Source organism: Cnephaeus nilssonii (assembly GCF_951640355.1).
Source record: "Cnephaeus nilssonii genome assembly, chromosome: 10".
In the NCBI taxonomy this organism is placed as follows: domain Eukaryota; kingdom Metazoa; phylum Chordata; class Mammalia; order Chiroptera; family Vespertilionidae; genus Cnephaeus; species Cnephaeus nilssonii.
In genome coordinates, this window is record NC_137081.1 from 92,080,518 (window position 1) to 92,095,289 (window position 14,772).

General features: G+C 50.4%; 1 protein-coding gene and 1 pseudogene across 2 annotated transcripts in view; both read right to left on the reverse strand.

Moving 5' to 3' along the window:
- The window catches only part of ERCC3 (ERCC excision repair 3, TFIIH core complex helicase subunit), a 41,500-nt gene that overhangs the window by 13,762 nt on the left and 12,966 nt on the right, over nucleotides 1–14,772 (reverse strand). The window contains exons 10-12 of the mRNA XM_079781782.1: nucleotides 8,014–8,216; nucleotides 1,249–1,345; nucleotides 86–203 (exon numbers count right to left, since the gene is read on the reverse strand). Of these exons, the coding sequence (XP_079637908.1) occupies nucleotides 86–203; nucleotides 1,249–1,345; nucleotides 8,014–8,216 (418 nt within the window). The remainder of the gene's footprint in view (nucleotides 1–85; nucleotides 204–1,248; nucleotides 1,346–8,013; nucleotides 8,217–14,772) is intronic.
- LOC307105870 (D-3-phosphoglycerate dehydrogenase-like) lies at nucleotides 8,227–14,755 on the reverse strand (annotated as a pseudogene). The gene has a single exon. The product of its transcript is annotated as a D-3-phosphoglycerate dehydrogenase-like (transcript).

Sequence of the window (14,772 nt, forward strand, 5' to 3'; positions counted from 1 at the left end):
ACAAACACAGCAGCTCAGGCCTCCCCTCCCATCTGCGGTGGCTCAGGAGGGACCTCCCAGAGCAGAAGGGTAAGGCCACCTTTACCTTTCTTGGCTCGGAGCACTCGCCCTAGCCTCTGGGCCTCCTGCCGCCGGGAGCCACCGTGAGAGGAGATCTGAATGAGGACATTTGCTTCTGGCAGATCAAACGATGTGTCACCCACCTACAGAAATGAAGCAGCTGTGTGTCTGGGAAGGTTTTCATATATGAGGCGACAAGAGAAAAACATAAACTGGCCTCACATTAAGTAAGCTCTGCAGATAACTTAGAAAGGCAATCATGACCCTCTTCTCTATGCCAGGCCCTTCAGATGCAGCAGCCCTCGAACCCAGTGCGAATGCTCCTGAGAGCTGTACCCCTTACCCATCAGGGCCCACAGGCACCACCATCCTCTCAGCCACACTCTGTGTGGGCTGCTAACAGACCAAGACAAGAGGGTCCTATCAACACAGACTGTCGGTGAGTTGCTCTTCTTGTTTTTTGCTACAGAAATACGTCTGCATTAACCACCCACACTCTTACTCCTAAACGAGGCCACTGGGACCAGCAGCACGTGTCAGACAGGTGACCTAATGGCTGGATTCTGATTCAGAGCAACTGTGTCAGTTTGGGGGCTACAACCACAGAGATCCCCCCTTTTCCTCTCCCCTCCCCTCCCCCGACATCCAAGTTTGGTACTTCCAGACCCAGCCAAGGTCACTTTTATGGGTAAATCTCATTTTGGGGGGGTGGGTTCTGGGTCTATTCTAATCTGAATGACTGTTCCAAACAGCTGGGCCACAGCTTCTAACTGCAAATGAAAGCCATCCCCAAGCCTGGCCGACACAAGCTCAGCACCCACCACAGCACAGCAGGAGCCAGGCCCAAGGCCACCCGCACCTGTAGGAACCGCCAACTCCATAGAGAATCTAATCCAATGCCTACTTTTTCCCTAGTAGGTCATGAACTTTTTCCCTTTTATAAAGAAAATACAACTTAAAATTCCTGCATCCCAAAAAGAGATGGGAAAACTTTAGTCAAGCAGAAGGACTTTAGAGATTCTGCATAATACATAAATCCTAAACCTGCTTCTTTACCGCCCTGACACACGGGAAGGAAAACCAACATGTGGTGCTCCTTCAACCACCACCACCTCACTGCCCAGATATCACCAGTGTCCCCCAGGCCTCGGGCTGCGAGGGCCTCCCACCACTGCACGCCAGACAGACCTTGGATATGAAGATGGTGTTGATTTTGGGGTTGTGCTTGAAATTCTGGAGGATCTGCATCCTTTCTCCCTGAGATGTAGGACCATAGATATAGGGTCTAGAGAAGAAGAAGACCATATTAGGAAGACCACAGAATCACTCCGTTATCCTAGAAACACGAGAGGGAAAAGGCGCTCCTGCCAAGTACTCTCTCCCAGGAGGCCGGCCACCCAGGAACACCTGGAGGAGGCCCATTAACATGAGTGGCAATGCACCTTCCCCACCCCCTTCCAAAACACACACACACGCCACCCTTCACCGCTGAGTGAGGTTCAAGGTCACCATTCTCCCTGGGATCCCTTCTTTACCTTTTCTGTTTTTGGACTGGGTCTCTAGCTCCAAGTTCAGTGTCTATACAAAGAGAACCCCCGGATTTCAGGAAGCTCAATGGGGACGCAAAGGGAACAATGCTATTTGCAAACCAAAGCTTGGAAACAACCCTTTTCCTAACGACACAGACATCCTCCAAGAAAGGGGTAGAAAGGCGCAAAGAGCCCCTTCCAGACTTTTCTCTACTGACCTCCTTCAACACCAAGTTCAAACCCATCTATTTAATTCCCAGTTCTCGGCCAAAGAGCACAACCGTATCGGCCGGCCTCGCTGGTCATCCATCACCTCTTGGCACCTGGCAATGCCATTCATGGAATGACCTAGTTTCTGTGGCTTTCCCGGGGTAATAACAGTGATGATGATGATTACAAGGACGACTACCTGATATGATACACAGGTCCCCCACACACCAAACACCACGCAAGACACCATGTTGAAAAAACCCATACATCCCTGCCGACAGTCCTGCCTGTAAAAGGTAAGCTTCACATTCCCGCTTACACACGAGGAACTAAGGGGCAGGAGACTGAAGAGGCTGAACCCAAGTGTAAACGTCCACCGCTCAGGCCATTGCATGGAGGCTCAGGAAGCACCGTTTCTGACCCTCCACACGCTTCCCAGCCCTGTGCTGCTAACGAGGAATGGGTGTACCTGAGAGCGCACAACCCTTGCCGTGAGGAAGCGGGCTGGGGCCTGGGACAGATGGACACCCAGGGGGATGGCCTCGGTTCACCCCAAACACTGCAAGCCTGTCATACAAGAGTGTTCAGGCACCATACAAATCTTGTTCTTTCCTCTGCGTGTCATGCTGGGAAAACCCCCTCTTCAGAACCACCTGTCTCTCAACACCCAAGTTTTATGTGGTTCTTCTCCTCCTCCCCCATCGTAAGAAACTACTCACATGATGGCGAGCCCTGTTTCTGAAGACTCCCCCCACAGGAAATGAACAGAAGGGGAATCGGCCTGCAGAAGAGCCCCTCACATAAGCCGAGCACCGATTAATGCTGGGCACAAGAATCGTGAGGCGGGGGTGGTAGGTGAGCCCACGTGACAGAGCGAGAGGAGGCCGGGAGAGGTACACAGCACTCCTGAGGGGGCACAGCTAACAGGAGGAGCTGCTGGGAGTCAGATCCAGCCGTCAGAATCCAAAGTGGTGTCATTCCCACCTCAGATACCAAACAAGCCCAGTCTCTCCTGCAAAGTGCTGAGGGACACCTACTCCTTTCTTAGCAAGGCTGGATGAACCAGAGCTCGGAGACTCCCTGCCCCACCTCAGTCCTAAGCACATGCCCAGGACCCACAGGATCATTTTAAAGCAAGAAAACAAGACAAGCAAAAGCACTTCATATACTTAAAGGCCAGAGGTACACAAGAAAGGGAAGTAAAAGTTGTAATGATCTTTCCAGTATCCCTGAGAGAGCCATGACCTGCTGCCCTCCAATTAACAAATGCTTCAATAGAAGGGCTGGCAGACAAAGGGAGAAAAAAAATAGAAAAAAGAGAACTGGGGAAGTTGTTCAAAGATCTAACATCTTACAACAGGGATTCAAGGAAAGACAGAACAGAAAAAAACAGAGAAGATGAGTTAACAAAGAAAAAAACAGAAATTCTCAAAACTGAAACGAGTTTTCATATTAAAAAGGTCTAATGTCCCTGGCCGGCATCGGCCCCAAGCACTGAAGGGTCACAGGTTCAATTCCGGTCAAGGGCACATACCTGGGTTGCAGGTTCGAACCCCAGGCCCGGTAGGTTGGGGGGTGTGCGGGAGGCAACCAATCAATGTGTCTCAGGTGAGGATTAACCAAAAAAGGGTTAAGGACTGCCCATCACAATGAAAGAAAATGACCACACTAGACATAGAGTTTTGAAATCTCAAAAAAAGATTCTAAAAGCTTTCTGAGAAGGAAACAGATACTACCGCAGATCCTGTGCAGAGAGGGATCCGAAGGGCACCAGGCTTCCCAGCAGTCACAACGGAAGCCCCAGCAACACTGAGCCTGCCTTTAACATTCTGAGGCTCAGCCAAACTACTCGTCAAGTGTAAAGCTGAATAATTAATTTGCAAGGAAAGTCTCAAAAATGTTTCTTCCCTCAGAAATCTACTGGAGGACATGCTCCTTCAAAATGAGTGACCAAGAAAGAGGAGACTTGCGATACAGAAAAGGGGGCTCCCACACAGGGAAGCGGTCAGGGAAGGACAGGGCTGTCAGAGGGAGCCCACCGACTCTGCCGAGCAGCTGTTCTCGTCAGAGAATGGTATGCTGGTAGGCACCCCACCAGGGAGAGAGATTTAGAAAGTACTATGTGTCTGACCCTGTGGAGAAGGGTTCAGGGTTGCAAGAGGGGTCTGAAGAGGAACAATTAAGTGTGTCTTAAAAAAAACACAAAAAAACACAAAAACTAAAGCAATGACAAGGTAATTACTAACTCCAGAAAAAAAAAATATTTTTTAAGTCTTAGTGTTTTTTTGTTTGTTTTACATTGATTTTTAAAGAGAGAGGAAGAGAGAAGAGATTGAGAAATACTGATGAGAGAGAAGCATCACTGATTGGCTGCCACCTGCACATTCCCCTTTGGGGGTCAAGCCCACAACCCAGGCCTGAACCCTGACCAGGAATTGAACCAGGGAGCTCTTGGTTCCTGGGCTGATGTTCAGCCACTGAGCCACACCAGCTGGGGCAGGAAAAAATATTTTTACAAAAATAATGTAGTCATAATACACTATGTGCCTTGGCTTGAACAATACACATACAGTCAGTCACTGAATTCTAACTTAACACCAAACATACTGCGAGAATGGGGGCAATACATGCAAGAGAGCTAAATCCTAAACTCACATATTAGAAAGTTAACAGGCAATCTCTATAGTTAATAATAAAGAAATTGCTATATAAATTATTACTTAGAAATATGGAGAATAGAGTTGAAGGTGGCTCGCCTTGGGGAGAACCAAGATGGCGGCATAGGTAACCTCCAGTACTTGCTGCCTCCATACCATGTCAAAATTACAACTAAAACAGAACCACCATCATTCAGAACTGCCTGAAATCTGGCTGAATGGAAGTCCTACAACTAGGGAAGTGAAGAAGGCACAACGAGAGTGGTAGGAGGGGCAGAGGTGCAGAACAGGCTGGTGTGGCATGTTTTTAATCGGGAGGGATTTCTCCACTGCAGAGACCTCTTGAGGAGCAAGGAGTCCTAGCTCCATACCAGACCCCCAGCCCAGGATTCCAGAGCTGGGAAAAGTCCCTTAATGTTGGGCTGTAAAAACCAGAGGGGATTGTGGCTGAGTGACACAGAAGGTGCTGGAGCCCCAGGCAGTTCCTCTTAAAGGGCCAGCACATGAACTTACAAGGCCCCACTTCCTCTGAGCTCCAGCACCAGGCAGCGGTACTGGGGGATCCAGACACATAAGGAGAGGAATTGCATTGTCTGGCATCAGGAAAGGAACTCAGCAGTGGCCTCCTCTCAGAAAGAGGCAGGGGGGAGGAGGGTGTGCTTTCAGGGGTCATTGCTCCTGTGCTAGGACCTCCCCTGTCACTGAGCTGACTGGCAGCCATATCTGACTTTCCATCAGCCTGGCTCACACAGTTTGCTCCACCCTGGTAATTCCCCGAGAATCCATCCCATTCCAACCTGCAGCTCTACCCAAGCTGTTTGCAACAGCTTTCCATATGGCCTGTCCTGGCTCAGGCCTCAGACTTTCCTAAAATCTCTTAAACAAGCAGCAGCTGGTGTCAGTGTACTCCAAACCTATAAATAAAAAGCCCAAGACCTAGCTCTAGCACCAGCCTGCCTTGCTTCACAGCTGGGCCTCACCTGGGCACTTCCAAGCCTATCTGCAGATCTCTCTGTAGCTCCTGTCAGGTGGCCCCAGCCAGTGGCTGACTTTGCCCCTCCCTGGAGGCACCAGAGCCAGTGCACCTGGTGGACAGCTTCAGACCACAGCAGATTACAACTCCACACATCCACAAGCAACACATGCAAGGAGCAGACTCAGTGAGCACCAAAGCCCACTGAAGCAAGTCCTGCCCCATAAGAGTGTCTCCTGCACAGCAGCTCTCCCACTGTAGTCAGAGCTGGTCCTCGCAGCCAATTGGCCTGGAGGTCAACTCCTTCCAGAGATGCCAACAGCAATCGAGGCTCAACTACAAAACTGTGCACACAGCCCACATGGGTGCACCCAGAGTGCCCAGCTCAAGTGACTGGGGAGGCTGAGCCACTGGGCTTTACAGGACACCTACTACACAAGGTTACTACCAATTCCAGGAGACATAGCAGCTCTACCTAATACATAGAAACAAACACAGGGGAGCAGTCAAATGTGGAGAAAAAGAAACGTTACAAATGACAGAATGGAAACAAGCGAACTACTGGATACAGAGCTCAAAACCACGGTAATAAGGTAACTCAAGGATCTTAATGAAAGCTTCAAGGAACCCAGTGAGACTTTCAAGGATTTTAGTGAGAATGTTAAAGACATGAAAAAGGAATAGTCAAAAATTAAGCATAAACTAACTAAAATAAAGAAGTTTACAGATTCATCAGTAGAGTAGAGGATTTCAAGAATCAAAAAACACCTATTCGGGAGAGCAAAAAGAAAAAAAATCAAAAGAATATGAAGAGAGTGTAAGGAGCCTCTGGGACAACTTCAAGTGTACCAACATTCACATTATAGGTGTGCCAGGAGAAGAGAGAGAGCAAAATATTGAAAACCTATTTGAAGAAATAATGACAGAGCTCAGCTGCCATGGCTCATTGGTTAAGGGTTGACCTATGAACCAGGAGGTTGCGGTTTGGTTCCCAGAGTCAGAGCACATGCCTAGGTTTCGGGCTCAATCCCCAGTAGGAGCGTACAGGAGACAGCCGATCAATGATTCTTTCTTATCATTGATGTTTCTTATCTCTCCCTCTCCCTTCCTCTCTGAAATCAATAATACATATTTTATATAAATCGAAAGAAATAATGACAGAAAACATCCCTTACCTGATGAAAAACCCAAACAAGAGGAACCCAAAGAGGCCCACACCAAAAAATGATTAAAATTCCAAGAGTTAAAGACAAAATCAAGGGAAACCAAGATGGCGGCATAGGTAAACACCTAAATTGCTGCCTCGCACAACAATTTCAAAACTACAACTAAAAGACAAAACGTCTATCACCCAGAACCACGGGAAAGCTGGCTGAGTGGAAGTTCTACAACTAGAAGGAAAGAGAAAAGAGCACTGAGATGTGCATAAGCGCTGAAAAGCTAAGGTACGGAGGTGGGCGAATCGGGCTGGCAGCGGGCAACTGGGTGCGCTACTTTTTTTAACCCGAAGGGAGACAAGTTCCCAATTACTCTGAACTCCAGTTTCTGGGGAGACGCTGGGGACCCAAACTCCTCTGGGAGAAGCGGACTGTCTGCCATCGGGTCGGAATGTGAGGGTGACTTTCTTGCAGAGGTGCGTGCAGCAATCATTGTTTACTGCGCTGGAGCGTGGGACACGGGGACTTGGAAACGCGGAGACGCAGAGACGGCTGACTGGCAGCCATCGCTGTTTGCCACGCCCTAGCCTAGTGACTCCCTGAGACCCCGCCCTGCACAATCTACAAACCCGCCCAAGCTCCACACAGCGGCTTTTGCATATAAATGGCCTGCCCTATCGCAGCTTAACCTAACAAACTGCAGCTCTTGCCAGACAGCTCCAAAACCTCCAAACCCCAAGCAAAGAGGAGAAAACTGTAGTTCTCGCTGTAGCTCCTGCTGGGTGGCCTCAGACAGTAGCTGACCTGCACCCCGTTGGAGATCCAAAGCCAGTGTACCTAGTGGTCAGTGTGAGACGACACCAGATTTCAACTACTCACATTCATAAGTGACACATTCAAGAGGCAGACTCAGTGAGCACCAAAGCCCCACTGAAGCAAGTCCTGCCCCATAAGCGTGTCTCCAGCACGGCAGTTCTTCCATTATAGACAGAGCACAGTCCTCATCCTCCTCACTGGCAGGGAATTTACAATAGCCAGGCTTTACACACAGGCAGGTGGGCTGGTGAGGACTCTGATATGTCCTAAGAAGCTCTTTCTCAATGGGAGGCCATAACAGGGATGCTGGCCCAGTCTGCCTTGCCTCCCTGGTCCCTGGCCCATACAGTCTGACCTCATCACAACCCACAGTGCTCACTTGGTCTGAAACTTCCAATGCCAACCTCTGCCCACCCTTGGGAGTCCAGGTCCAAAGCAGCATTACTCTAGTCCCTGCTCCTCTGTCTTTCCTGGTTCCTGGGTTGGGGCCACAGAACCAGACCTTTGGATCCTAGAAGTTCCTAAAAGCTTCAAAAAAACCAGGCACTTCTGCACTCTCACAAAGGGAAGGTAACTGGCTTAGGAGCCAACTTCAACTTTTCAATGCTTACTTGTTCAGTCGAATGGCATATTCCTTCAGGGCAAACACATTATCAGCAAAGACAATAATCTTGTCATTCCTCCTTTCATGAAACTTAATCAGAAACTGGCAAGCTCTGAATTTGTTGGGGTTCATGGTGTACAGCAAGATTCGTTTCTTGGTTTTGATTGCTACATACTCCCTGTAAAACTCAGGAGACATCGGGCACCAAACCTGTGATACAATAAGAATCACAGGTTAGTGTGCAAGTTTAATTACACAATTAGAAACTTGTGAAGACCATTCATTTAGCAGAATTAACTTTAAAACAAAGGTTTGTAAATTATATCTCAATACAACTGTAAACACACACCCACACAGAGACACACACCCACACAAACCAAAACCAGACCTAATAGGTAATGTGGAGCCAGGGCACTCCACATGCTAAAACACTGCTTGGAGTGAAGCATAGTGATCCCCTCTTTGGAAAACTGCTGTTTGAACTACTCTGTTATTCTTAGATAGTCTCTTATCCTGTAGGTCAACTCTGTTATTTTTAGACTAGAGGCCCAGTGCACAAATTCGTGCATGAGTGGGGCCCATTGGGCAAGGCCAATGGGGGAGAGAGGCTGAAGGTGGTTGGCCAGCTGGCCCCGCCCTCAATCGAGGTGTTGGGGGCCGATCAGGGGCAAGGCAGCCTGGGGGCGGGGGCCGATCAGGCCTGGATCAGGCTGGTTGGCTGCTTGCTGTAGTGTGGGTCATAGCCACCAGTCGTTCTGGTTGTTCTAGTTGTTCTGCTGTTCTGGTGGCTGGGCTTTTATATATATAGACTAGTGGCCCAGTGCACAAACTTCGTTCACTGAGGGGGGTTCCCTCAGCTCAGCCTGCACCCTCTCCAATTGGGGACCCTTTGGGGGATAACCGGCAGTCAGACATCCCTCTTGCAATCTGGGACCACTGGCTCCTAACCGCTCACTTGCCTGCCTGCCAGATCGCCCCTAACTGCCTATGCCTACCTGATCACCCCTAACTGCCTCTTCCTGCCTGCCTGATTGCCCCTAACCCCTCTGCCTGCCTGCCTGATCACCCCTAACTGCCTCTGCCTGCCTGCCTGATTGCCCCTAACTGCCCTCCCCTGCTGGCCTGATCTTGCCCCAACTGCCCTCCCTTGCAGGCCTGGTTTCCCACAACTACCCCACCCTGTCAGCCTGATCTCGCTCCCAACTGCCCTCCTCTGCTGGCCTGATCTCACCCCCAACTGCCCTCCTCTGCAGGCCTGATCTCACCCCCAAGGGTCCTCCCCTGCTAGCCAATTTGGTTCTGATTGGTCAGTTTCTATTCCAGTCAGAGTCAAAAGCTCTGCCTCCTAGGCAGCCATTGGCTCCTCACAGTTGACCCAGATTTGGTTCCCTTTTTTTTTTTTGGGTGGGGGGGCTGTTTATTAAGTGGTTATCACAGGGGTCAGACCACATCAGTGGGGTCAGCCCCAGGAATGTGACCTGTCAATGTTGATCACAAAGCCCCCAAGGCTGGTCCTGGTGAGCCCCAAGGTCAGAAATGAAACTGAAAGGCCTCGGTCACATGCTGCTTCCAGGCGTCCAGGCTGAGCAGCAGGGAGGAGATGTCCATGACGTGCCAAGTCTCCCCATCGGACACCACCGAGGTCTAGTAGGACACCAGCTGCACGCCTGCCTCTGCCAGGAGCCTAATCATGGTAGGCAGCATGGCAGGGTTGGAGGGCTGAGCCCGGAACAAGAGCAGGGACAGACTCCTGCTGAGAGGCACTTTTGGTCTGAAGGCAGCTCTACTGAGTGCCTGCAGCACAGGTCTGGTGCCCTGGACAAAGCCCACAGCCTGGTAGGGGGCACCTGCCAGGGCCACGCTCAGGAGACCTTCCCTGCATCCTTGCTCTCCTGGCACAGTGGGGTTATGGGAGGTGGTTACATTGAGGCCGGCCTCCTTCACCAGCAGCTTGGCGTTCACCAAATTCACATCCACAGATTAGAAGCGTCTTTGAGGAGGCTGACAATGAATGCTGCGCTCAGGTAGTTCCCGGCATTCTTCAGGGATAAGCCCTGTGTTACCACCTGGATGGTCCCTTTGGGGAACCCTGCCCAGGCTCGCATCAGTCCCCAGATCTTTTGCCAGACCAATGCAAGGTTTGGTGTGTGGAGAGAAGGTGCTGGTAAGGGCCTGGGCATTCACGAGCCCTGCGAGGGCTCTCCCCTTCACCATGTCCACGAACTAAACTGTGACCTCCTCCCCGCAACGGCTCTGGGCCTCCTTGGTGCTGGCGCCCAGGTGGGGGCAGCTGATGACGTACTGGTGGTCCACCAAGGCGCGGTCCCGAGGTGACACCTCCATGAACACGTCCAGCACTGTGCCTGCACACTGCCCCAACTGCAGGGCCCAGAGCAGGACACAGTTCACCACGCGCACGGCCTTCTTGCACAGGGCGAAGGTGCTGTTGTTCAGCAGGCCTGTCGTGGAGGGCAGGAGAGGGGTATGCACGGTGATGAAGTCACAGAGGGGCCAGATCTCCTCCAGGGGCAGCTGCTGAATGCCGAAGGAGGCCGAGACCTCTGGTGAGATGATGGGGTCGTACCCTACAGTCTTCATCCCGAAGAACTGCATCCGGACGGCCACCTCTCTCCCGATCCTCCCCAGGCCAAGAATTCCCAGGGTCTTTCCATTCAACTCGGTTCCCATGAACTTCTTTCGGTCCCATATGCTATCCTTCATTGAAGCTGTCACCTGGGGAACCTGCCTGGCCAGACACATGATCATCCCACAGGTGAGCTCCGCAGCACTAAGACTGTTCCCATTGGGAGTGTTCAAGACCAGGATACCCTTCCTCGTGGCAGCCTTCAAATTCATGTTGTCCACACCGGTGCTGGCCCTGCCCACCACCTGGAGCTCCTGTGATGCATTGATGACATCTGCGGTCACCTTGGTGGCCGAGCGGACGATAAGGCCTTCACAGTCTGCAGCTCAGCTATCAGCTCCTCTTTGCTCAGGTTCTGCTTCTCCACCACCTGCAGCCCTCCACCTTGCAGGATCTTCTGGCAGCAAGGGTCCAAGCTGTCACTGATGAGCACTTTCTGTAGATTTGGGAAGGCCATTGCTGGAGCCGGCCTCGGGATCAACCCCTCTCTCTGGACAGAAACACCTCTAAGCCCTTAGAGATTTGGTTCTGATTAGTCAGTTTCTATGCCAGTCAATGTCAAAAGCTCTGCCTCCTAGGCAGCCATTGGTTCCTCACACTTACCCAGATTTGGTTCTGATAGGTCAGTTTCTATGCCAGTCAGCGTCTCTGGGCCTATCAACAGGGCCTGACCAGAAAGGTGGGGTTGATCAGCAGCCCTGGTGGAGGCCTGGAGAGAAATGGAGGCGCGGCTGCTGACCAGACTGGGAGAGAAAAAGAGAGGCAAGTGCTGGTCAAAGCTGCCACAGAGGCAATGATCAGTCCCTGCTTCTCTCTTCAGGCCTCTCTCTGGCCCTGATTCGCAGCCCCCTCAGCAGTCAGTGCTGGAGCACCGCACCTGCAGCTGAAGCAATCAGCTCTGGGTTGCCACGGCAACCCAGCACTGACTTCTGGTCTGGTCAAGCTTCGGTTGTAATGGTTGCTACACCCTGGCTCTTTATTATGGAGATAGTCTCTTATTCTGTAAAATAACTGTTTTAGTTTGAATAATAAAAAAAGATAAAAACTTAGCTGTCTGACCATGCAAGCTAGCCATCTGATGCAATAGACTAATACTGATAATAAGTCCCATATTCTTATGCCAAGTGTTGATTCATTAGGTTTTCAAGGTTACAAACTGTTTGTAACAATAACCTACACAGAGCTCTTTGTGAAATCTGCAAAGAAACTCGAAAGGTATAAATGCGGAAAACTTCCTGTATGTTTTTGCTCAGAAATTTGGGAAACACCTCCCTCTGGGCAGCGCAAATAAAGATGACTCCTAACTAATTGGCTCATTAAGGCGTCTTATCTAGCTCGCTGATTTGCGATACAACAGAAGACCTTTCAGTGTCTCTGTGTGCAGGGAATTGTTTTCACACCAGCTTCACGAGGGCACCAGACTGTCCACCACTAGTGCGAGGGTCCCTCTCAATTGGACCCACCTCCACAGGGAGAACTGCACACACACTTCCTAGCTCTGCCTGTTCAGTGAGCCCAGGAATGACACCCTAGTAGCAATGGATGCACCTAACACTCAGAAATTGGTTTGCAAGTTACATTCTCCACTGAAAGAGCTCCGTGGAAAATGACCGATTCCAGGGCGAGGGCAGGACAAGTATTAGATAAGTCAGGAATATACTGCTGGGCCAGGAAGCAAGGAAGTGCTCACAGAATGATGGGGACATGTCATCTGGCCATAGAAGCCAGCTTGAAGGTGGTCTGCCTCGTTGGTCACATCTAAAACAATCTGAGCACCCAAATAAGAATGACAGTAACACTGCCGAGGGCCTCTTCTGTGCTAGGCCCTGGGCTTGGGCTGCTGACAAGCTAAAGGAAGCTCAGGCAAATACAATGACTGATGTGCTGTGAGTTTCAAAGGTCTCAAGGCTGCATACAAATACACAATGACCCCCTGGGAGCTCCGCACTGGAACAGGCCACACAGACCACACTAACAGACCGAGTTTCTGGCCAGGACCAGTGCACCTCCACATGAGCACCACAAGCCACTGCATGCTGCCACCCCCTGCGTGCCGCTCAAATCCGTGAGTTTTGCTGTTCATGTTTCCTGGTTTCCTCTGAGTCATCTCCTGTCATGACTCCATTAGAATTTCTCATTCTTTATAATCACAGCAATTCTTTTCTCACAGTAAAGTGTTTAAAATCCTGCAATTCACAAAATATGAAACATAAGTGGCTAATAACTATCTGATAAGACTCTCATTGTCATTAGTAAAGCAGAAAACACAAATTAAGACCATAAAGGAATGCCATTTCACACTTACCAGGTTAGCAAAAGTTAAAAGAAAACAAGTAGCTACTGGGCAGTGGAGGTGTGGCATGCCCTCACTCGCCCGATGGGGGTTAACTGGCACACTCCCTCTGGGAAAGTCTGCCGTAGCATGACGAGGAGAGCAACCCTCCAAGGAGCCTTCAGCCCAGCAGTGTCACTTCGAGGGGCATGTGCCAGAGCAGTGGCCTATAAACTGGGATTACGTTACATCACAACCTAAACATTCACACACACAAGCACAATTCTATGAAACAATATATACCCTTAATACATATTATGCATCCTGGTAGATTCTATTCTATCCTGACCATGCCCCACCAAATGGTGATGTCACAGTCCACAGCATGAACAACAATGCTTTAGAGAAACTGGCATGAGGGCCCCAGGAAATGGGTACAAAAACATCTGCAGCAATGTCATAAGCTATAATCTATAGAGACAGAGAACAAATCAGTGGCTACCTAGAGCGAGAGTACAAGCAAAGCTTCACTACAAATGGTCACAAGGGAACTTTGGGGATAACGGAAATGTTCTAACACAAGATTGTGGGGATACATTAACTAAAATCAAATAAGTTATAAATCACAGTATCTACTTAAAACAGGTCAATGTTGCAGAATGCAAACTAAATTTTGATAAAAGCATTAAAAACTTTAAACAACTTAGCAACCCAAATGTCTGTCAACATTGGACGATTAATAGCCCTAAGACAGCGGGCCCCCTGGAGGGACAGGGCTCCCAAGGTTCTGGCAACTCTGTCTCATGGGATGGGTGGTGATTACAGAGACACAACTAGAGATAAGGAAGTTTTCAACAGAGCAAGTCTACCTGCACACGGTCTTCACACTCTCCCTTACCCAACAGCCCCTTTCCACCCTTTCATGACAAAGGCCACCCTACTCTAACCACTAAGTCATTTTTAGGTGCCAGAAAGAATTCTTGTTCTTGTTCCTTCTGAGAAGACTTATCTTTGAAGATATATTTTTATCATATACTTGTGCAGGTAGGTATTCATTATAGAACAACTAGAGGCCCAATGCACGAAATTCATGCATGGGTAGGGTCCCTAGGCCTGGCCGGCAATCAGGGCCAATCTGTGGGTCGACTTGGTGGGGCGATCAGGGTCCCCCTGCTGGCACCTGCCTTGGCCAGCCTGGCGCTGCCTGCTCGCCGGTCCTGCCCCCTGCCGCCAGTCGTCTCTCTCTGTGGGAGGCAACTGGCAGGTGATTGGGGGCCCCTGCTGGAACCCACCTTGGCTGGCCTAGGGCCTGCGGGCTGGGGGCAGCTCCTGCATTGAGTGTCTGCCCCCTGGTGGTGAGTGCACATCATGGTGACTGGTTGTTCCGCCATTCAGTCAATTTGCGTATTAGGCTTTTATTATATAGGACACTGGGGAAAATGCCATCTTAGAAATAAAATGATCAAGGCCACGGGCGCCTTCTGGGGGCCACAGGTGTTGACCACTAGGCTTTGGCAGTAGGGGTGGCCAGGATGACTGCCCACGTAGGACCAGCCCAGTGAAGGTGGGCACTCACTCCCAGAAAGGAGGCGAGTGGACTCTGGAGCCAAGCCAGCCTGGATTAGCGCCCTCACCTGGCCACTCCCTGCATGCCCTGGACAGTGGTTGTTTCCCACTTCTGTGAAGTGGCAGAACCGCACCCAGCTCACAGGGACAGAGGGTGCACGAGATGCAGCAATTTTGCTCAGGACCTGACTTGTGTATCTGTCTGGGAAGAACGTACCTGATGCACTTCCCCTGACCCCAGGAGGAGCCACTCCCCAAGAGGCTGCAAGGAAGGGGACAGCTAC